This window comes from Ischnura elegans, chromosome 5 (assembly GCF_921293095.1).
Source record: "Ischnura elegans chromosome 5, ioIscEleg1.1, whole genome shotgun sequence".
NCBI classification, from domain to species: Eukaryota; Metazoa; Arthropoda; class Insecta; order Odonata; family Coenagrionidae; genus Ischnura; species Ischnura elegans.
This window is the reverse complement of record NC_060250.1, coordinates 35,128,864-35,154,018: the sequence shown is the minus strand read 5'-3', so window position 1 is coordinate 35,154,018 and position 25,155 is coordinate 35,128,864. Positions and strand designations below refer to the sequence as shown.

The 25,155-nt window shown below is 38.2% G+C and overlaps 1 protein-coding gene across 2 annotated transcripts in view; it reads left to right on the top strand.

Moving 5' to 3' along the window:
• Positions 1–25,155, top strand: part of LOC124158705 (proton-coupled amino acid transporter-like protein CG1139) — a 192,468-nt gene that overhangs the window by 76,246 nt on the left and 91,067 nt on the right. The window contains exon 1 of one of the 2 annotated variants that reach the window (XM_046533944.1): positions 21,141–21,376. The exons of the other annotated variant lie outside the window; for it this stretch is intronic. Coding sequence (XP_046389900.1) covers positions 21,370–21,376 — 7 coding nt within the window. The 5' untranslated portion in view covers positions 21,141–21,369. Of the gene's footprint in view, positions 1–21,140; positions 21,377–25,155 lie in introns of those variants that run through there. 2 annotated transcript variants of the gene reach the window in all.

The following is a 25,155-nucleotide window of genomic DNA, read 5'->3' as shown; positions in this document are numbered from 1 at the left end:
GAAATAATCGACAAATTATCAGTCAACGACTAAAAATTCCGGAATTCCGGCAAACTTGAATGCATGTGCTTGCACGTTGGTGCTTTGGAAATTGCTTGGTCAATCCCGTTGAAGAGATTGGCCGTTTATACCTGTCCCACCATTGTGGAAAATCTGCTGCTAGTGCGGCAATATGCCGTTGGTCGTTCATTTTTGCCTTTTTGAAGAAGTTTCTTGCTGCAGTTTCTAGGCGTTCCTTCAGCGTTGGCTCTCCTGTCAGCTCCTGGAGGACGTCATTGCCTACCCAACTCGGAGTACTCGTGATAATTCTTTGAATCTTCTGTAGGTCAGGAATTCGTCTAGCTCGACTCCGAAATATGTGGCAGATTTTTTCCAATTGATGGTCTTTCCATGGAGGCGGAGTTCTGGGGCCGGCGCCTTTCGCTTTATTCGGCGAAAACTACATCATCTTCGAGGTGATGAAGATGTCGCAGTAACCCCTAGAAGGCCTTGAAGAACGCGTGCAACTAGGTTTCAATGTTACTGCATCATTGGAAATAAAAGAATAATACTTTGTAAGGTTTACGTGTATATTTAAATAAGCAAGGCCCGGGTTTCGCAACGTAGTTACATCTTCAGGTGACTTATATTACATGCATCTTATATTTATACATGACTTAGTGCGATAGTAAGGACATCTATTGGAAGGGAGTGTATTGGGTGAGTAGGGGGTGGGGGTTAAACAGGGAATGGAGGGGGAGGAGGAGAGGCCTTGGTTTGGGAGGAGGGTTTTTTCCTGAGTGTATTGGTATCTGAAGATGTAACTACGTTGCATTCAATTATGTATAAATATAAGATGCATGTAATATCAGTCACCTAAAGATGTAATTACGTTACGAAACCCGGGTCGTGCCTATTTAAATATACAAGTGGGCGTGAAAAAGTTTTATTCTTTTATTTCCAAAATGGAGAATTTTCACGGATTTTTCAAGCCTGAAGTTAGCAGTTATATTGCTACATTATCTTCGAATTGATGAAGATGGCGTGGTAACCCTTTGAAGACCTTGAAGAACGCCGGCGACCAAGTTTCAATGTTAGGTACTACATCATCTTCAAGGTATTCTAAGAGTTACCACACCATCTTCATCACCTTCATGTCACCGTCGTAGTAAAATCAGAACCTAGGTCGTAATATATTTTATAATCGTGAAATATTGCTAGTATTTATTTTAATACTTAAAGAAGGGGCCTATCCACTACGATAACCTCATCCCTCTCGTCCTCTTATAAACAATGCACAGTACTTGTGTTCAGATTGTGTTGGACTGCGTGACGCAAAACAGGAAAGTCTGAAAGAGCGAAAGGATGACGACTTGGGGGCTGTAGAGAGGAGATGTGTTGGCCCCTAGAGTTTAGGCGTGTAAGGAAGCTAAGGAAGGTGGCAGCCTATTTGGCACGAGGTCGTCGCCATCCTAGTGCACTTTTTCGTCACACTAGCGGAAGCGTGCCCGGTGTACTCGAAAATAGGCCTTGGCTATTTCTTTCTCTGATTGATAATCCTCGTGCATCCATTGTCTCCCTGCTCTGTTTCCTTAGCGCGACCTCTTGGTATTGCATGTAGACCGCCGCCTAACGCCGGTATAACGCTGAACTTTTGCAAGCATTTGTATGAAATTCTATCGAATCGCCATAGGGTTGAGTGGCATATTATTTTACTCCTTGTTTATTTGACTACGACGTTAAATAATCAAACAGTGTTTAAACGTTAACGTTTAGCCTCTGCGGTTGAAAGAGTGTTGAAGAACACACAAAAAACTATGAGAACGGCGAAACGGTCGTCTTCTTCATGTCGTCATGGGCAAAATATTTGATTGCCGAACTTCATTGTTTTTTTTACAGAGAGAACGACATCTTCGCGTTGCGAATATTATTTTTTTAATTAAATTTTACACATTATTTGATTTTTTAAATGGCTAAAACGTAGATTTTAAAATCCGACGTGTAGAAAAGTACATGAATATCGAAATGACGTACGCTATATGGAAAAAATATTTCCAAACTTTTCATTTAAGGCAGCGTTTCCCAACCTTTTTTTTCCTCCCGTACCTCTCTATATGTATATGTATATCTAGAATTGTACCCCCAAAAATTAATGTGCACATTTTATTACATAATTTCACTACGGACAGGTGACACTTTTAGTTATAAATAATTGCATAAATAGAAAATTTGTTTTACATACCCCATATAATATGTATACATATTTCCTGGGTAAGAGATACATAGTGCCTGGCGTCCGCCATTACCGATTATTTTCGGCATACCCCCAAGGGGTACGCGTACCAACGGTTGGGAATCGCTGATTTAAGGTAATGCTCATATTTTTCCTCTCGTTTAGAACAAACTACAAAGACGAGAATCGCCGCGCGGCAATGCACACTACCATTTTGTTCCCTGCCCTGTTTCCTTTGCCCGCCTTCTTGGCATTGCATACAGACCGCCACCTTATTTAGACGGCTCTAGCCTCATGCAGACAATCATTCCTTTTCTCTGCTTCCCCTCCTGCACACCCGGGTATTTCGTCGCTGCTGCCACTGCCAAGTGCCGCATTCTGTGTGCCACGAGCGGATGTTTTGCACCGACGCTGCCAGCCGAGGGTTGGCCTCATAGGCCAAAAGCCTACGGTCCAGATCTATTATGAATAAGGTTATGATGAGTCCTCGTGAACGCTTTGTGTCAATCTCTTAGTAAACAGATGCTATTACGTATCGTGCGTGAAGATTGAATCTTAGCTCCACTGCATGGACGTATATATCTTTGACTAAAATTCTTTCCTGTTGTACCTGCGCATTGATTAAATACAGTTCAATGGCAAGTATTAAAATTCAGGTACTTACACGAGCAAATAGGATTATGAAATCATCAGAAACTTTTTCTTGGACTTGGATTTGGGACTTTCTGCTACTGTTTCTTTTGTTTCACGTTCAAGGGTACGTTGTAAATAAATCTCTCATCATAGTGTCTTTCCAAAGTTACATTGAAAAAACATTCCCATTTTTTCTTCATTGTTATTTGGCATATTCTTTCTCTTTATACATTTACAAATTTCTCAAAGGTTATCATCTTCTAAGTGCGCGTATAGTACACTTTCACTCTATACTCTTCTTGGAGTCTCTTCCTGAGCTACCTCCCTTGTAATTTATATTGAATATTCATATTATTTTGAGCAACGAATCCCACTAATTCATTAAATATAGAAACACCCATCATCCATTATTTATTCCTGGCCCTTTATTTTGCTTCGAGATTCCTTGTACCCATTTCATTGTATTAGCGTTATTCCCAAAGAGATTACTCTGAATAGATTATGTAGCAAATAATGACATGTTTTAAGAAGAAGGAATAATTTACTATACTTTCGAAAGAAGGAAGTCAAGAAAAATTGGAATTGATGGTTTTAGACTAATTTTTGTTGATGGGTAGCATGATGAACTATCACCAAGCACCTGATGCTTCCAAAGGAGTTTTTAAGATTCATGCATGCAACTGTTTACATCCGTACTGTTTTTAAACCCATCGTCACAGAATGCCATAACAATGAAATTAGAACGAGATGTGCAACAACTGAAGGTCAAAATCCACCATAAGAACGAATTGCTTATGTAATCACATTCCCTATGCTTTCCATCTGTTTGACGTATTGCGTTGGAGTGAATCCCCAATCATGCTATCGTTAAATCATCCCAAACTCTGTCAGTTTCCTCTCGGTCTCCTTAACCTCAGACCCGGAGCCAGCGACTCTAGAGGCATACCTACCTGTGGTATGTAATCCTAATAATAAAATTGCTGATTTTATGTTACCACTTATTTAGCTCATCGATTTCAGCACCAAAGGAAAAAAGGTTACTTGTGATTTCCAGCTTTAAACCTTAATATGTGAGGTGTGATTTTTAAGATGTTATCATCTCCTAATTGCATTAGACGTGGGATGCTATTCGATCCAAAATCGCACCCCTTCTTCTCCTCACAGTATAATGAAAGTAGTTGTGAAATTGGGAGATAGTGTCCAAAAGAAACCTCTCACTTACTGACACTAACAGTCCAGGAAAATGTGTTTCTAAGTGAGAGGTGCTCTTTAGTTGGAGGTTATCAGGAGAGAACCACTTTTTTCCTTATTGGTTTTACCGTGCAAAGAATTATCGAGTCGGAATTGAGGCAGTTGAGAAAAATACTTACATTTCAAAAGAGATAAATCAATTAGAATTCTTAGTTGAAGGAAATCCCTGAGGAAGATGCGTCTATGAAACCTCGAACTGCTTTAATTAATCGTTATTTCACCTGAGCTATGATCAGTGTGGATTAGGTGCGTATCAGTGATGCTATCTCTCTTTCCTTGTTTCAGTTCGCCACTCTTCTTGTGCCGGTAATATTCAGTGAACGAATATTACAAAAGAGGATCCTCAATTCTTCCTCTAAATGTGTTGTCACCCTCTGCGCATTTAAATGGGTTTACAATAATCGCCACTCGCGTCGCTGACGGACAAATTGATCCGACTTTCACCGGGAAATGAGGTGTAATTCGGGGTTTCAGCCAAAATTTACATTCATGACGATTTTATTTATCAAATTCATAACTTTACAATGTAATTCCTCGCAATGAAAAACATAATAATGCAAAATATTGGAAAAATTGGATCACATTTCACAGATTAAAATGCGATCGAATTGGCAACATAAGTCAACCTTCTGTGGGATGGAATTGGGCCTCCTCTATGCATCCCCATTGATTCATTCGCCTCCTCTCCCTAAAGAGCGTTCGCTTCTTGCTGATAGTGGTGTTCTATTCGACTCGGCATATCTCACCTGGAATCCTTCCAATCTAGCTTCTTGCGCACTCCAAAGGCGCTGTTGCGAAACGTTGCCCCTTCGCACGTTCACTCCTCCATCTGCCGCCACGCTTTTCTTCATGGGGACCCTCTGGCGCGTCAAAATAGATGAAGGCCTCCACATTTCATTTTAAAATGCTTTCACTGATGGCATGTCTCAGACTCAGGAGAGAACAAGAACACTTTCTTTTCGAATCTGACAGTTTTTTTTTCGTGGAATAATTGGAGATTGTTATCTATAAACCTTTTGACCGGATTAGATTTTTCCCTCCTTAATTTACAGCATGTATTAATTGTTTTACGTAATACTATTTTTCTGAGATGCTGCAATTTAAATGAATTTAAAACTAGAAGAAAGCTTATTGTAGAATAGGGTAGTTTCCTTCATCAAAGAAAACAAAAGGCATTGATGGCGATTCGTTACCCACCATTAGTGTATTCATAATACACAAATTATTTGGTTTTTGAAATACCGGTTTAGACGAATGGCAAGGGTCAAATTTTATCCTCATTTGAAAAAGGCCAGATTGGCGCCCATGCGATTCCACTCCACGTGACGTCACAGGGACCTAGTTTCTACACGAGAGGATAGGAGTTATGCATCGTCAGAGGCTACCAATGCATGCATGAGTCACAGAGCTCAGGGAAACATGTCTTAATAATCACCTATTAAAACTGGCTAAGGTCGGAAAGTTTTCTTCGCTTGATAAGGTATTAATAAACCTTTTTTAAGCCATGCGCTACCAGACAGGAAGGTACTCAGCTACCCGTTAGCATCCTGCGTCCTATCAGCGCTCAGAGCCTCGATCAAGGTCACCTACCAGGCGGGAGGGGGAACCAGAAATGCGTCGTACGGACTTTTTCCCTTCATTCCTACTTACGCGTCGCGTTTTCGCGCGCTTGAAATTTTTCACTTTTCATTTAATCGCGAAAAATAGATATCGTCATTTAAAAATCTAAAAGCGTGAAATACGTACTCCAGGAGTAATAATATTTCGATTTAGGCAATAAAAAAAGAAAAGGAAACCACCCTATTGTGGATTCACTTAAGCTCATGAAATTAATAATCAGGTAAAACCATAACACGTAAAGAATAAATAAAAAGCACTAAGCTTTTGCTGCTAATGCAATGAAACTTATTTTGGATTTCAAACTTGTACAAAGTTTTATATTTACAGTACAAGTACAGCATTCCTAAACTACTAAAAGGCTGGCTTAACTCCTCATTCTTACTTTCTCCGTCATGCACATTTTGATGAAAATGTTTCAGTGCCGAAGAAGTTGCGGTGTACAACACGCCTTTACCTTTGCTGTCACTATTCACGATCAAGACTCAAACAAATCAAAGAAGTTATGTCCTCAACAGACATTCTTCATAATAAATTAACGTGTTAGTTACAACTAACCACCCTGAAAATTCGAGTATCCATATTAATATCGATTCCAGGAAGGGATATGTTTTCTTCGCAGAAATCGCCCTTGCGCTTTACGCATTGATAAATCCAAGATTGGAGTAGTACAGCAGTAAATATGATTCAGATTGCTGTGGGTTCATGCCAAACTTATAAATAAACACTTGTTTTCCCTATCATTAAACATTTTCTCGATGTGAGGAGAAATGGCTCCCGCGGGTATTTTGCCGCTCTCAATAAATTTAATCGGTTATCAATATTGTTTCGTCATCATCGTTGAAAACTGGTGGCTTGCCCGAAGGAGACCATACCGTGCAATTTATAGTTTTATATCTGTTGATACTTTTACTAAAAGGAATAAAAAAATAACTCTATCGCTTTCCCGTTCATCCAAGGATTAAGAGATTAGGATTAAGAGACGGAGCTGTGATAGTAAAGGTATCATTAACTTTTCGACTCCCGGAAGCAGCTGGATCTAATATTGACGAGGAAAGTTAGAACGTGAATTTTCCCAGCGGTATCAGTACGAAATCATCTCAGATATCGGAATTTATCAGGGTTCCCATCGTACTTCTTATATTTGATTATTGAGAGAATGTGTGTGCTTCTGAAAATTTTTAATGGCTGTATATCCAGATGATAGAATCCACCTTGAAAAACATAATTTCACTCTACCTGGACTAGAACCCGGATCAATTGATTTCCGTTAGGGTATGCTGGTAAATTTACTTCCAAGTCCAGTTAGCAACCGTTATTTGAGACATGCGAGTTCATATCTCAATCAAGCCATATTTTTTCATAGCTTATTTATTCCTTTGACGTTTCCATCATTGGTCCAGAGGATGTGACTGCATACTAATTCACCTATCAATGATGCTATCTTAAATCAGCAAATATTTCATTTTAATTATGTATTGTAAATGGGTCACTGCCCGTTAATAAATTTATTTTTAAATAAAATTTACCAATTAAGAAAAATTTGGATAATGAGATCAATTCTAACGTAAACAGTTTTCTTACAATGCCATTTTTATTCGTATTCTTGTCGTATATCATTTTTCCTGTCAGGGTTTTTATGAGTAACGGTCGAATCTGTAAAGTTTAATTTCTTATCTCTCACATACAGATTTTATTTCAGGGTGTCGAAATGATTTTTGATTCCAAAATCGTCTTGACTCCGAATCATGATGAGTATACAAGCATATCGATGGCTAAGTTCTAGCAACACTTATCTCAAAATTTGGCCGGTTTGACACAGGTATCTTAAACAAAGTGTAATGAAATGAAAAAATAGAATTCAAGCAAAAAATAACTCTTTGTTCGCAATTGTATGCTTATTTTTCAGTTTTATTAAATTTTTTTCTTTAATTTTAGCGTACAATCAGAAAAAATAAATCGTTCTTATGCTCTCCTGAAAAGTTGCAATTTTTGAGATACGTGTTGTCAGAACTTAGCTATCGATATGTAATGTGCAGTGATGGTTCACTCCGTGGCCTTGGATGAATTTTTATTTCAAGGGCGATAGGCAGTCCTTGGCATTAAATTTCTTCTTTCTCAGAATATCCAACTACAGAATTAAAATAACAACCGATGCCTCATCTCCTTGTGATTAATCCTTTATTCTTCTACTTTCTTCTTTTTCTTCAATTCTAATATTCGCTTATATTGGCAACTTTCAAAAATTACCAGTTCAGGTCATGGTTACTGAAATCAACATCTAATTTCAAGTGTCATTGATCACCAAAAATACGCTTGGAGTGTGTTTCAATTCCTTCCTAGACGACTTGAGCTTGACTTCGAAGTAGGATGCCCGGAAGTGGCCTTGTCCTAGATAAGTGTACGAATAGGTTCCGGAAAGAATCGTAGCCAATTGGGCTCCTCAACCCAAACATGGGCCACGTCCATGGGCTGTGAGTCCTTCGCTTTCTCCGTCGCGTCGGGAGGATAACACGTAGGAATAATGATCGATAGGCCAAAACCGTGTGGTGAAAAATGAAAACGATTTTTCTTTTTTTTTCATATGTTTCACGGATGATTTCTCTTGGCAGATGAAGGCGAAAAAGAACTAATCACGTGTGTCACAAAGAAATAAATTTATAGCTGGAAAAAAGAAATACTACGAACTTTGATCCATTTAAAACATACAGCAATCGTTACTAGTGACAGCTGAAAAAAGTAAATACCTGTTAATGGTTACAAGTCCTTATATGATAAGAGCGATTCGATAGTCTTTCCATCGTGAATTAGCGAACTCAACTTAATATTCTTTGTTTCATAGTTTTCTTCCCCACAGAGCAGAATCTTATTCCTCGTTTGTGGCATTATAATTTATTGTTATTCTATGCGTCAAAAATAAGAAAAAAATTGTTTTAAATACCGCCGACTTTTTGGTGCACGAAAGATTATCCACGACGGAGGACTGCTAAGAATAATTACACAACTTACAAGTTTCCTACTTTTTAGATATCGGCCATTTTATTTTGTGCTTTGGATAAGGTGCCGGTATGATTATATCTCTTATTAATTAATCTGTTTGCTGACTAAAGTATAACTTACATTGCATCTTTTTTAATTTAAACATAATTTGAAAACCCTGCAAATGATTGATTGAACTCACCAAGATGAGCTATGATTTTAAGCCTTCACGTTCATAATTTATGACTTTTTATTATTTTTATTCTCTTTTCAGATGCCACTCAGAAAACAACTGTGGTTTAAATTTGAGATGGCGAAAAGGTGTCATTATCTTTTGATTAATTTAACGATCGTTTCATAAATTTCCAGCCGCTCACATTTGCCATTTACCAAAATTTCATATGCAGTACGGTTGGGATATTTATCCTTGGAATCACGTTCCCAGGTGAATAAAGGTAGTATGTACTTTCAGATGATGAATATTTCTTTGCATAAAAATTATAAATTATGTTTAGGCCAGTATAAAAATTTCATTTTTTAAGATTTTTCTGTCGATGAGGCCGTGTGCGAGATGTTCAGCTCTTTATATAACTCCCTAGCTATTAAAACGCACTCTTTTTTATTTCCGTGAATGCAGGGGTAATAGCCAATTGCATATGCAGAGTACGGAGGAAGTGGGGTTAACGGGGATTCTTACTGCGTACTACAAAGCAAACTTTATGTTGATTTCATTGCTAGTAGCAAAAAATTCATACGCCTGCCACCTTGCTTTGAACATCTATTCCGAATCATCAAGTCGCTTAAGAGGCGTATCCGAAGAAGCTACAGAGAGTAGTAATTTTCCGACGCTTTGCTTGTTCGTTTTGCACTTTTAATATTAGTTCAAGCTTTCTCATTCATTCACGACAACTGGTTTTCTATGGTCACATAATTCAGGCAGTGTCGCTCTCGTATTAAACAATTAAATATTACCTTTTTGTATTTATTTACATTCTTTTATGATAATCTAGTATTAGGGTAACTAGAGAACAAGTTCACGAACTTATAAACATGAGTTTTATCAAGTAAGGTTGATTGAGTATTACAAGTTACTCACGTAGTCTTAAAAGGGTTCTAAGCGTAGACTGGATGAGTGAAATAATTCATCGATGTCCAACTTAGGGAAAACCAGATTTAATGAGTAAAACATTCTTGTGAAAAGTTATGCATGGAATGTTGAACAAGGTACTCCGACGGAAAATTGGCTATTAATATGTGTTCTGATAATCAACACACTGTAGGTAATTTTTTTGCGAGGAACGAAAGGTAGACTTTTTGCTCACTTATTTAAAATTGTAGCTGCAGCCAACACACGAGGAGTGTTGCATGGATATTGTGAAGTGCTGTAATATTTTTCTTTTTCTTTCTTTGCATGCTTAATTTCCATTTTGAACATGATTTTTATGTGTTTGTTTAATGTATTTCGTTTTTGTACGCCAGCAGTTGAATGAAAGTTTAAAAAAGTTAATAAAAGAATGCTACACGGGCCAACTTAAAATTTAAAATTTGGAATTATTTATCAATGAGTGATTCGGCATCCATAAAACGAGGCGAAAGTCTCAAAGGGTGTTCACTTCCAAATATTTGTTTTTTTTAACACATTTCATATAATATTTGTATTATGAGACATTAAAATTATTATTATTTCCGGCAAGGTTTTAGGCATGGTAGAGAGTTAATGGTGATTTGTCCGAAAAAAGTACGAAACCCGTAGAAAAATCTAAAATATTTTTGTTTTTGACAGTTCTTAAGATGCTGCTTTCAGCAGCTGATTTAAACAAATTTTCCAGGGGAGGGTTGGGGAGACTGGGGGTATTTCATAACCCATAAAAGCAGAATCGAGCGTAAAACTCTTAAACTCCGCCCATGGTTTCAGGCCTGACCGTCACTCCTCAATATTCTCGAATGCATGGGCAAAATGCCTGAATATTCATCGTCCAATCCACTAAAGAGGGAACTTTTCCGTATGACACGTGGATGGTAATCAAATTAAAAAATGTCACAACCCTCGAAGAGGAATTGAGGGAGGGTGTTGCACGAAGTCGCACTGCTACACAAATACGGTATTCCCATTTGCCCCTCTCTATGACATCATGGAAAGTCAATGATTTCCATCCACTCCCGATTACCATCGGCACGCGCACCCGTAATTGCGTCCGCGTCATGAGAGCCCGGCGTGAATCCTCGTCGTATGCGCCCGCCTGCCTCGTAGCTCCGCGGATTTCAAGGGCGCGCGTTTCCCGCTCCAGGATCATTGAATATTCCACTCGTTCTTCACCTGCTTATGTCATGGCTACGTCGTCGCTTCTCTTAGGCTATATTTCGCGGTTGCCACGGAAACATTGGCTCCCCTCCACAGGGATTTGTTTACTCACGTGCCGATCTCGTTCGCGTGGATTTTTCCGATAATCCAAAGGTTTTTTGATAGGTTCGCGGAAAACGGGTGGATTCTAGTTTTACAGTGACATTCTTAACGTGCAGTTAAGGGTGATGGAGAAGTATAAGGTGTATCCAATGTATGCAGGCATTTTGCTCATGGTATTATTAAGCATGAGGGCAGTTAATTATATTAACGAAATAAGTCATTAATATTTGATGTTGTGCAATATGGGCTAACGATAAGTGACAGACTAATGGCAATTTTAATAGCAGTTTTTAAATGATAAATTGGGATCAAATACCGCGCTTAGGTTCACACTGTTTTATTAGGCATAAAACTGTCGGAATGAGCGCCGAAAAACTATATTCATCAGCATTGTGGCTCAGTGAGTTGGGCGTATTTAGCATGAAGCTGTGTAATTCTTAGGTACAGTTGATCCTCCATGTTTTATGGCCATTTTTGATTTTCCTGTGTACTTTTAGTTAAGTTTTTATATGTTAGTAACATACGACGCACGTACAGGTTTCTCAATCTGTGATACTTTTATTGTTGCGTTAGGTTAAATTTCTAGAAATTTCGCAACAAAAAAATATTCTATGCATCTATTATCATCAAGTTTTTCCGTTTTTTTCAATTTTGCTTTTGCCCAATTAAATTTTTCCTCTTTGATATTGCAAATGGTATTCTTGGATATTACTATTCTTTTTGCTAATTACTTGGTTAACTTCCTATATTTTCTCCAGGACAAAAGTAGAACTATTCAAACAATCATTTTCTAAGGGTTACTCCTTCATATTGCATTGGTCATACATGCTAGCATTGAGAATCTCCTAGAGTAATTGAAACTTTCTTTTCTCAAAATTCGCTGTGTTCTAAATATTCCATAACAGAATGTATTATATTTGTCCCTAGATATATTCCGCAGTATCATTCGATTGAGTATGCCTGGTGACATTGCTATGCTCAATTCCTTTCCAGCATGGCAATCCAAAGTCTTATGTATTAAAAAAGAACTGGTTACCAGTTTTTTAACTCTGTCGGAACATAGTTTAGGCTAACCGAATAGATTTTGTTAATTAGCGTCCTCATTCCCATTATTAAATGGAAATACCGTGAAATACTTATTTTTTCCAATCAAACTAGTTTTGCGATCTGTGTTTATTATTAGATGCGTGTTAATGGAAACATTGTTGGCGGTTAGAGATTTTGTGACTGTTTGTAAGGTAACGGGTGACGCATTACAGCCGGAAATCCGTGAATTAGTGACGATGGTCCGAAGGTCGCCAAAAATTAGAGAAGAAAATCGTGTCCGACTGACACACACGCGACACGTTTGCTGACACACACGCGAGAATCACTTCTGTGAAGGCTCCACGAAATGGGCAAATGAGATCCCGTCCATGCACTTGATGTGAAGTGCTTCCGTGTTTCGCATCATTAATAGCTTGAAAAGATGTTTCCAATTCTACTGATATTAAAGATACAGTGTCCGGCGTGATACGGTGGAAATCTTTGATATTCAGCTTATTAAAACCACTTGTCTGTTCACCGACCATGGTTTCTTGATAATGGAACAAGTTGCCGAAACCATGTTCGGTGAAAATAAAAGTTTGTGGAAACAGTGGTTTTAATAAGCTGTTTACTGATATTATTTGCATTTGATACTTTCGGCCATTGGCGAACGTGTACAAATACAATGGAGACCTGAGGATTAAACGGCTAAGTGGCACTAGATTATGAAATATTGGGCGCAGCAAGGTTTCTAGGTTGTCCTCCGCGTCGATTTATTCTCCTAATGCCCCACTCCGCGGATGCCTACATCAACATAACGTTTTTTAAATGAATTAAGCTGAATCGTGTAGACTTACGGTGAAGAAAGCGAATGCGTTGGTAAGCCCTAAGTTCAGGCGATTACAATTTCTTACCACTACTCTTACAATGAGCAACATTATCAGGTCGTTACATGGATAACTCTCTGTGATACGTTTTCCTCGAGTTTAATTCTCGGTAATAATTCATGTTTAATATTTACAGCTGCAGACTTATAATTTATCTTTCAACTAACAATTTTCGTTATCCCTCCCCTTTCACTCATTATACTTCTAGTTCTCTTAAATAATTATGAAGTCTATCTCCACGCAAGAATAATTAAGAGGAAAAATTTCATGCACACATGTGGCCATGAGTAAGTTTGACAATATGAAAGATATGGACACAGGCATTACAAATTGAGAAAAAGAGATTTCTGAGTGCTGCCCTCTTTGAATGCCTTAGGTTTTCATCCCCTCGTGCTATCCCGCATTCTTTCGCGTACCCTATCTCACTGTGTTTGTTCCCCGACTTTTTTTTTCAGATTTAGAAATTGTTGGAGAGTGTTGGGCAACTTAGCCAGCTGAAGATTTCTTCGGCCGCAAGAAAATCGGCCGCAAAACAAACTTTATTGACGCTGAACTATTTTTGGTGTCTCGGCGAGAAAAGTTGCCATCGTAATTCACGGTTTCCGTTTGAGGGATTTGTGATGGCTTACAGCGAGAAGGCGAGCGAAGGCGTAGATATGTGTGAATCTTTCGCCAGCTGCTGATCGGAGGTCAATGCGGAGTTCGTCCGAGTTCTGTTTGCGACTCATTCGTTGAAAGACGGTTTTTTTTTATGCATAAACACAATCATTGGCATGCGACATCAAACCTCATATCTATCCGCATGGGGTTGCCTTTCTTCTGAAATATTATTTGCATGGTAATCGTTTAATTTCAAAAGTATTTCATTCATGCTTTGATTTTTACTTAAGAGAGTGTAGAGTATATGTTAATCATAATTACTACTCTATGCAACAATTGTAAATTACAATTTTTATTCCGTATAAATTAACCAGTTCATTGTTTTAGAGGTTTTATCAGTATTTATCCTAATAAAACAATTGTTTTCTCGTTCAAACTTTAATCCACCGTATGCCTTGATATCTAATTAGTTTGAAGGTGAGATAATCTTTCACGTCTGAAATGACTCCTTTGAAAGTGAAGTAGCAATATTGGCAGCATGGCTGATGGCCATTCAGCGCCGTTGCTAGATTCATTGCGATTTTTAAATTTTTAAAATAATCAATTTAACCAGGCTGAAGTTGAATACGTACATGCATCAAAAATTTGTAACATTGCGAATGAGTTACGCTTAAAATTTTCTGTTCATCACTCCTTAACCACTCTCTCAATTTTGCTCCACTGAATCTGTGAAAATTAGGAAATAGGGCGTAAATATTTTCTATTTTTGTTTACTTTTTTTATTTTATTTTTATTACTCAGTAATCATCTTGATCTTCGGTTGGCCCAGGTGTGGTGTGGTACCTACTCGACTCATCGAAGCTACGACGCTGTTAATCACGACTGGGAAGCCTAAAGGTCGTCAGTGGCTTAAAGAGGAAACAAAATCAAAAGCACGTAACGATCGGTAAAACCTTTTTTTCACAAAAGACTGACGAAAGACAAAGGGGTTGGCTTAGCTGCGTGTGGATATGATGTTATCGAGTGAGCGACTCGTGAACATCCCTGCCAAGTTATCGTCGGCACTAGCAACGACAACAATGCGATGGCAGTTTTTTTTAGTCGCACTGCCGCGGAGTTAATGTCGTATCGTTAATGTCGCGTCTACGCCGCGCTTGCGATCGGAATTAATGTGGATGGCTTCCGCCCTGTCTTTTGTGAGCGTATTCGCGCACTCATCCTCTCTTTCTTCCTCCCCCCTTATTTTTAAGTTGAGATAATCTTTCATGCCTTAAATCACTCCTTGGAAAGTAAACTACGACGGACATTGAGCGCCGTCACTATATTTTGTGATTTTTTGGTACTTCATGAAAAATGTTTTAGCCCTTTAAAATAAGGCATGTATTCAGGTGTATGTTGAATATTTAAATGTCTTATTAGATTTTATAAAATTACGAAAATTAACATTGAAAATTTTCTGCTTATAATTCCTTAACCTTGTTCCTCATTTTTTCCTTCATCCACTTTGTCGTACTGCCGAGTAGTTAATGTCGCATCTAATCCACGCTTGCGGCAGGATGATTTAAATGCTTATTTATGTACCAGTTCTAAATTATGATCTTTTAATGTGCATAAAATACCAGTTTGTTAGGCAGGAGTATTTATCTGCAATTACCCTTATAACACAACAATTTTCTCGTTCGAACTTTAATCGACCGTATGTACCTATTTATATCTAATTAGTTTGAAGGTGAGATAATATTTCGTGTATGAAATTACTCCTTGAAAAGTGAAGTACCATTGTTGGCAACAATGTCGCTAAAATTATTACGAATTTTTTGGTCTTTTACGAAATAATTTTAATTTTTAAGATAATTCATTTTTTCAGGATTAGGTTTAATATTTACATGCATTCAAAATTTGTAACATTACGAAAAATTAGATTGAAAGTTTTCTGCATATAACTCCTAAACCATTTTCTCTTTTTTTTCTCCACCCACTTTGTCTTACCGCCGTGGAGTTAATGTTGTGTATCGTTAACAACGCGTGTTAACTCCGCGCTTGCGACAGGGATTTAACGTGGATGGCTCCCCCTCCATCTTTTGTGAGTGGATTCGCGCACTCATCCCAGCCCTCTCCTCTTTCTCCACCTTTCCACCCCCCACCCCCGCAATATTCGCGGGCAGTGGCGGTAGGGGATGCGGGCCAGTTTGATGCTCGGGTGGAGAGGGGGTGCAGTCGGGCAGGTGGGATTAATAAAAGGGTTGGCCATCGAGGCTCCTCGCGATGGGACGGAAATAAACAAGTCAAGGTCACGGCGAGACAAGTGGGGAGGATGGGGGAAAAAAACTACGCAACTAATTGGCAGCATCATGGCAAGAATTTAGCGCTCATTACCCCGTGCGGAAAAAAATAAAATTCCTAGGTCGAGCCCGCACACAAGGATGCTGTTTGAATACACGCGTTGAATTGTTTGGCTTCAGTCTGATCTCCTTAACATTTTAAATGTCTCGCGCCCTTTCTGCTCTGAGGTCTTTTGCCGGAGACAAACATCCTTTCATTAATCATCATCATAGTTTTACCGTAAAACATCATTATGGCTTAAAATTAGGACAGAAAACTTATTTTGTTTGTTCGCCAATAATATTGGGCAACCTATCTTGTAAGAAACAATAATTTGTGAAATGCTATCTGCTGGCGTAGGTTACATTTCTTGAAATTTCGCAAAAATATTTAAAAAAAGTTCTATGCGTCCATTATCATCAAGTTTTTCCGTTTGTTTTCAATTTTTCTTTTGGCCCAATTGCATATTGCGAATGGTATTCTTGGCACTTACTTTTATTCCTTGTTTGGTCAACTTCCCATTTTTTCTCCGAGAGAAAAGTAGAACTATCCAAGCAATCATTTTCTAAGGGTTTCTCCTTTATCTTGCAGTGGCCTTACACACAAGCATTAAGAATCTCTTGGAGCAATTAAAACTTTTGCTTCTCAAAGTTCGCCGTGTTCTGAATATTCTATGACAGAATGTCTTATATTTGTCCCAGGAAATATTCCGTTGTATCTTTCGATTGAGTATGCCTGATGACATTGCTATGCTCAAGGGTGAACTCCTTTCCAAAAGGAAATCCAAAGTCTTATCTATGAAAAAAGAACTGGTTTCCAGTCTTTTTACTCTGTCGGAACATAGTTTAGGCTAAGCGAATAGATCTTGTTAATAAGCGTCCTCATTCCCATTATTAAATGGAAATACTGTGAAAGACTCATTTCTTCCGATCAAACTAGTTTATGAGGCCTTAACGTATCTTTTTTATCTATCTTTCCCGCAATGCTACGAGGAAAACGTTGTTGAACATAAGATAGATAAGAGAAGCTGTGAAATTCTTCAAATAAACATTAATATTGGGAAACACAATCGTAGAAGTTATCTTATTTCCACTGTTAATAATTGGAAGCTTTAAACATAGCATATTGACAGTAAAGTTAAGTGATTTTTATTCAATTGATTATGAGACGTCCAAACAATGAATGTCTGTTTTCTTCAAGGAACGCATTAAAAATTTATGTTACAATTTTCCCTGTGGATGATTAAAATAATATCGCTAATCTTCTCTGTTTAATGGCATGACCAGATAAAAAATATTTTAGATGCGAAAAGCCACATAAAATTCCTTTTCAGAATTTTCCGGGGAGCGGAAAATTTTCGTGGTTTCGTTGAAAGAAGGCCTCCTGTCGTTTGAGGTTGATCATGAAAATTCATGAGTACGCTCGCACCAAGAGCTTGAGGAACTGCATGCATGCTCGATTGGAATAAGGCAGTGGGCGTTTATTTGAACGTGCTCAACATGTTCATTTCCACATGACATGCGGCAGATATTCTAGTTTTCAAAGAGAGTAATAAGGGAGCGATTTCGCAACATTGCAGCATTACAATGTATGTACCCCAAGAACCTGTTGAATGCGGTAATTTAATCCCGGAAATAAGGTTATCGGCACGGAAAATAGTATTTCAGGGCCCAAAGTGGTGATATTATCTTTATTTATTTTTATTTCATTTATTTATAATAATTATTATCATTATTTTTTTCACAGCATCTTTGCTGGTTTTAGGCGAGGTACGTGTATCACCTAGCACTCTCGTCTTTTTACTCTGTGTTGAAAAATTTTCTGACAATCCGACAAGTATTTAAATTGCTGCTTTTTCTATTGTAATGAACAATTTTTTCGGCAGTCCAATAGTTTTAAGACCCTGATGGATTGAATGAGGCACTACTTCTGTGGCAGAGATAATAATTGGTATTATGTGTACTTTTCACTGATTTCCATAATCTCTAATTTCATCTTTAATTTCTTCATACTATTCCATTTTGTTGGTGTAGGCTGTCGTGATGTTATGCGAATTAGGTACGGCAATTTCTACCAAGTACGTTTCATTGTGAATTTTATCTTGCACTAATAGATCAGGTCTATTGCTATGGACTGTTTTATCGATGATAATTGATCGGTCATAATAAATCTTGCAGTGATTGTTTTCAAGGATGGTTTGAGGTTTGTATTTAGAATAAGGAACTGCATTTTCTATGAGTTTATACTTTAGAGCTAATTTATGGTGGATGATGTTACATATTTGATTGTGTCGGTGCAGATAGTCTTTTTAGGATAAGTTATTGCGTCCACTTGTGATGTGCTGTATCGTCTCAGAGGCATTACCGCAATTTTTGCATCTGTAATCCAATAAATTTGGGTTTTTAATTATATATTTTTCATAATTTTTTGTTTTCACCACCTGGTCTTGTATTGCGATTATAAATCCTTCTGATTCTGGGAAGAGTTTCCCATGCCTGAGCCATGCGTACGATGCATTTTTATCGATTTAAGGGGCCTCCAGGGCATGGGGGTATCTTGCGTGAAGGGATTTAGCTTTCCATGTTGACATGTTACTGTCTATAGTAACAGTGGTTTCACTAATTTGCGTACTTTGGTCCGATAGGTTTAACGGTGTGTATTTATTGTCAGCGTCGCAGAAATTTTCAGGAGATCCGAGGCAGATTTCTTGCTGAAAAAATACTTCCGTAGTTGATAAAGTTGTGAGTTGTGCTGATTCTTGATGTCTACGATTATTATTATTATTATTAAATATTAACAGCCTTTGCAATTTTACAGACATGTTATTGATGGTGAATTAGTGAGTGTAAAAATAAAGGAAATATCATAGCTATGTCGTTTATACTGTGGTTCGCAGAAATTAATTGAACTTTAAATAAACGGCGATATTTAAGGAAATAAAAGATAATGGGCGTAACTATGAAACTAAAAAATGTGACGAATATACTTAGGTAATTGAATTGGAAAGAGAGGGAATGATGCTCAGAAGCCAAAGTAATAGTCACTAATTTACAGTGGCGCCGACTACATGGGGCCTGAGGGGGCCCGAGCCCCCTCAAAAGTTCGTTATGGGTGAGAGGAAAAAATGTGTCAGGCTTGTCGATTTTCCCCGGAGTGTCCAGATATCGAGACTCGAGTTATCAGGGCTCAAATGTTGATTATATGACTCTTCTAAAATGCTTAAAAAACTTAAAACTCACAACTTATAAAATTTCCCGGGGCAAGACCCCCGGTTCGGGCCCCCCCAATATTTTTTTGTAAGACGGCACCCCTGCTAATTTAATGACGAGGCTGTCTATTTTATCATTTCGTGAAGTAGGCGGTGGCTCAGGAAACGGAAACAAACAAGTCTATAAAATTTTCAAACTCTATCACAATCGAAAATGAAATGAAATTAAAATCCGAAGATCCAAGCGTGGTACATTTTAATTTTTCCACATTGAAATAAACACTTGCAATTTTCCACGATTATATAATTTATTCCGATTCCGATTTTGGTTGCGACGTTGCTTCATAGTCTTCAAGAGAAAAGTCGTGTATGCATTCAATTTATATAACTTTTTCTTTCCCCCACCATTTGCACCTTGAAGAAGGCGTTATAACATCGCGACCTAGTTCGAAATAAATTTTAGAATCATGGAAAATAGCAGATGTTTATTTCAATATAAAATGAAATTGATGAGGGAACCCATTTAAAATCAGTGTCTGCGAGAGTTTGTAATTATTTACAGCAAAAAGAAAAACAGTCGTTCAACCCGCGTTAAATTTTTTCATCGCTTTATAGTCGTGACGCTAATTTTTCGTTCAGTGTTATGTTTTGCTGAGTAGTCCTTAGCGGTTTCGGCCTTTCCTCCGGCGAGTTCGTGACCATCATCTCTGTTTTGGATAGCTAAGCGACCGCGTCCCCCCTAAACTAGAGCGGGGGCTGTTATATAGCCTTGCGACTTTGACCACTTGGCCGAGAGAGACTGATGGAGGGAGTTTGAGGAGGCGTTACGGTAGGGAGGATAAGAAGCGACGTTGAGCGAAATTTGACGCCCTTTTTTCTAGAGTTGGTGACGTCATCGTTCTTCTGGCTAATTAACTCTCCAAGGAAGAACCTTTCATCGGGGTAAGGAATCGCTCGCGGAAGAGTGAACGACAATGAACCATGTTGGACTGATGCGTGAGGCATACGAGTTGCTGAAACGCTGTGACCCGCTCAGCAAAAGTTCGTGACATCATCAAATTATTTGCGAAAGGGCCAAGGCTGTTGATTTTATTTTTTTCGAAAATTAGGCGACGGATCAAGAAACGGGAACTTATTTGTCTATGAATTTTTCAAACCCTATCACAATCGAAAATAAAATGAAATTGAAATCCGAAGATCCGAGCGTGGTGGAGTTGAATTTTTCCACATTGAAATGAACACTTGCATTTTTACACGGTTATAAAAATTATTCCGACCAAGTATTCGATTTTAATACATCATCTTCAAGGTACAAATGGTGTATAGTGCATTCATTTTATCCATTTTTTCTCCCATTTAAAATTGTAAACATTGAATGCACTACTTAGCATTAACACCTAGAAGATGGTGTAGTAACATGAAAACATAGGTCGGAATAAATTTTATAATCATGGGATTTTGCAAGTGTTTATTTTATATAAAATTAAATAGATGTGGCAGCACTTTTAAAATCAACCTCTGCGACAGTATGTTGCCACTTCTAACAAAAAGGATAAATGTCGTTAATTTTTTTGAACGATCCATAATCGCGAAGATAATTCTTCGCTCATTGTTTCCTTCCATGTTTTGCTTATTTTTCCCGTGAGTAGTCCTTTGCGGTTTCGGCCTTTGCTCCGCTGAAGTCCGTGACCTTCAGTTCTGTTTGGATAGCCAAGTCTCTTCGTGGCCGCGTCCCACCTAAACTAGAGCGGGGGCTGTTATATCGTCCCGCGTCTTTGACCACATGGCCAAGAGAGAGAGAGCCGTGGGGTGAGGGGGATGGAGGAGGAGTCGCTGCGCGGGGGAGGAAGGGGAAGAGACGACAATGCAGCCTACTGAATCCCCGAGGCCTCCCGCCCAGACAGGCTCCCTTCGATGCCTCTGTCCCTTTTATTTTCGGCCTCCCTAATTTTGGCAACGTCCGCGCCGCGGGCTCACAACGGACGAGAGGAGAGGTGAACACACAGCAGTCGTGGCAGTGTTGAGTTGGTCGAGTGTTGTCGTCTGAGGAGGTTCTCTTTTCTCTTCTTCCGCGGCGAGCGAACGGATTCGCTCAGAGGCACGCGCCCAGAGAAAGTTGCGCGGATTAATTAGCGGAGGATTATTTCCTCGTCCACCACCACGGGTCCTTTCAGCTCCAGGTTCTTCGAATCTCTCCTCTTCCGCAAGGGACCGCTACGGATCCCCAGACATGTTCGGTGAGTGAGATTATATTGAGTTGCCATGGTTGCACGCCAGGAGCTGGGACGGCGCTGGCGTAGGGGCATGAAATCGGACCTGCGGGGTTACTTACCGCATCAACTATTTAAGCCCCGATCCGACGCACATCGAAAAGGAATCGGAAATATTTGCCTACAATGTACGCCACCGCATAGTCTGGACTTCGAGCTTCGATCCAGACGATAGTATCGAAACCTACCTTCGCCATTCGAATGGATCTGGCGCGTTGGAATATGTTTTTTCGGATTAAATTGGATTTAGTGTACTACCCCACATTTTCTGACAAGGAGCCTCGGCAAGTTCATTACGGAGCACGAGTGTAGGGTCATCCAGTGCGGTAAATCTGGGATCATAATTCTGATTCTAATCTGATGAGTCTCGCCAGGAAGTGAGGAGGTGACTCCACAGTGCTTGTATTCGAAATGGTTGGGATTGCGTGAGAAATTCTTGTTGTGTTGTCAGGTTAAACAATCTCGCATTCCGCTGCTTCATTTTTCTGTCTGCACTTCTAGTCGTCTGAAAGGACTACTTATCCTTACCCGAGTACCTTGTCTCGCTTTCTCGCAACATTCCTACTGTAGACTTCCCGCATGTAGATCTCAAAGCAAAACAACCCTGGTTATATCGTTTATTATCAAAATGTCGTGAACTTATTTTACTTCGGTGATCACCTATATATGAGCGATTTTCTTACGTAAGCGATCAGCTCTTCGCCAGTAAATAATGCCTGACCATTACCCAATATTTAGTTAGTTTTCTTGATTATATATTCGTACTTCCTATGACATCATTGATGGAGCTTTGAACTTGCATCTATGCGGTTGATGAGTGGTTGTTTGCTAAGAAGAGGCTCTAACAAGATTTCTTTGTTTGAATGGACGCGCTCAAGTAGTTTCATCTGATGATGAAGACATAACTGTATAGATTTCTACCTTTCTCTTCGCCATAATAGGCGAAAAAGCTGAACGGTTCCTTTAATGGACGACTCAGATAGACTTTTATGAAAAACATTTCATCTTATTTACAACTTATCACTCGATTCGAAGTCTACGAATAGCTGTTTTCTCCTCCTTTCAGAACTTTAACCATCACGTATTATATCCAAAGAAGGCGGAAAATCCACTTGAAACACTAGCTTGATTACTTTACTGCCGTGTTTGCGATTTGACATGTACACAACACGTGTTCGTTTTCTCTATGTCAACCATGGATGGAATTCGGAGTCTAATCATTTTATTAGAAAAAAAAAGCTGAGTTCCTTGTCGCTCTCTTGCATTTTAAACATCGTGGCTGCCGGCATTATTCTATCCCTTCATTAGCAATACCTTCTTTTCTTTTAGTGTAGGTAATCATTCATTGACGGGTGGCTTACCGGTTTAGTGAGTCACATTGGGCCACCGACCGGGGACCTGTATTCAAATACTGAAAGAGCCTCTAGCACTACTACGTCAAGTTCCCCGCTGAATAGTGCTCTGTTATAGCATGGTGATAAATTTCAGGTGCCGCAGATAAATAAATGAAGAGTGGGCAAAATGCTTTCAAGCTATATGCGTTAACCTCTAGTACTTACCACAATAGCTTTAGTACTTTTCAGTTCAGATACTTACTTGCCACAGTGCGAAATACTTAAGCTTGTGATTTTGGCTCACGTAGTTTCTTCGGGACGTATTTGCTAGTGCAATTAAACTTTGAGAATGAATCGGGATCAAACTTTTCTGCTTGTTTTTATTGCCTTTTTTTTAAGAGGTACTCATACGCTCATTGTTTCTTGCATCGATTTTGCTGCGCATCTTATTGTATTTTTAAAAGAGCGTGGTATAGTTTTTTTTTGTTTTTCAAAGTGATTCGACCGGTTGGCTCTACTACTATTGAATTATATTTTATGTACACATTTTAATGCACCTAGTTGTATGCTTTCTGATTTTTCATTGTATTTGGGTTAATTGTAATTGTAAAATTTTAGTTTATAACTTCATGCCATTTCTTTTTACTGCGTTTGACCCATTAATTTCATTTTCGCAAAAATTCAATGCTAAATCTTTAATTCTTTAGGACCCTCGCATGGAAATAAAAATATATTTTACAACGTTTTGTAAGCAACAAATTTACATTAGTTTTACTTGTGCAAAGTAGTTGAGATAAATTACACGCTTATCATTTTAATAGAATTTACATCTGCCTCAATGCACAAAATGGAAAATAATAGTCTAATATTATATAAAATGACCAAAGGTAGATTTATTATAATATCGAACTACCGATCCATATACCATAGACCGAATTTATTGACGACATTATATTGCACAGAGTGTAAAATTTGATTCAATAACGTAATGCCATTTTTTTACTGGTTTGGTACCAGTAATTTAATTCTCATTAATATTCAATGTAACATCTGTAATTTTTATGACCTTCAAAAAGAAATTAAAATATTTTAATTTTATAATATTTTATAAGCAACACATTCAGAAGTATACAAATATTAGGTCAAATAACTTCGCTTGTACAAAGTAGTTTAGATCAATTACATGCACATAATTTTGATAACATTTAAATTTGCCTCAAGGCTTAAAACAGAAAAAAGCAATAACACAAATGAAACTAAGCAATGCTTATAATTTCAATGATTGTAGGGAAATAATATTTCCAGAATTGCTTACATGTCAAAATTACATAAATTGAGTACATAAATAGCATAGTTGCCATGATGTGGATTGGAATAAAGATCATAGGAAAATATAATGTCTTAAATGTAATGGTTTCACATATTCACTTGCAAACCAAAAATATACCAACTGTTTTAGCTAGGGATAATTCATATTCGCCAATCATTGAATAACCTCTAAAAATTTCAATTCATGCGGGGCAACCAATAACTTTGGAAGAAAAAAATATTCCATCAAACCCCCAAAAAGAGGGCGTTTAACGATTACCTGAATAATTGGTTCAAATTGATGACTTATACCTGTTACACCCCCTCCCCACGATGAGGGAACAGTTTGGATTTGAGGGGGAGCACTACTTTCTACACTACATTATAAATTAATAAAAATAAGAACTACTAAAACTACAATTAAGCACTACTACTACGACTACTTATACCATTCACACATTTATAAAATTACACTCACACATTCACAATATCACATTCATCCATTTATACAGCACTGCCTACCTAAATCCTTCGAAGTACATATATACGGCTGAATATATCTAACGCCATAATACGGTTTCCTGGCTACGATATACGAAGACCTGCCTAATCAGAGCCATATCTATTCGATGGTAATACGCAACGTTCCTACACTCCTGCCACAAATCTAAACTACGGCTAGAAAAAAAACTAAATTCAAGATCAATAAAAGTAATACACAAACAGACCCAGCACAATGATATCAATAAAAAAATGCAAAAAATAACAGAAAACAACTATTTTCAGGCTTGAAGTCTTGTTTCTTCTTATCTTCTGTCTTGCATTCTTCAGGAAATATTCTACGTTGCTTTTTCTTCATCAGTCTTCCGTCTTCTGAGCTATAACCTCTCTCCAAGTGTCCATGCCACTGATGCCTAAAGCTTCCTCTCCATGGGCTTGCAAAAGCATGGTACCTATAATGAAATTAAAAGAATATTCTCACAATGCAACGAAGGGGTTACCAAAAGAGTTAGTTCTCGGCTGAGGATATACCAGTCCTGGGAAAACGTTAGTAAAATATTGGTTGTTTAAATGTCTTGAAGTTTAAAAATTCTAAATTGCAAG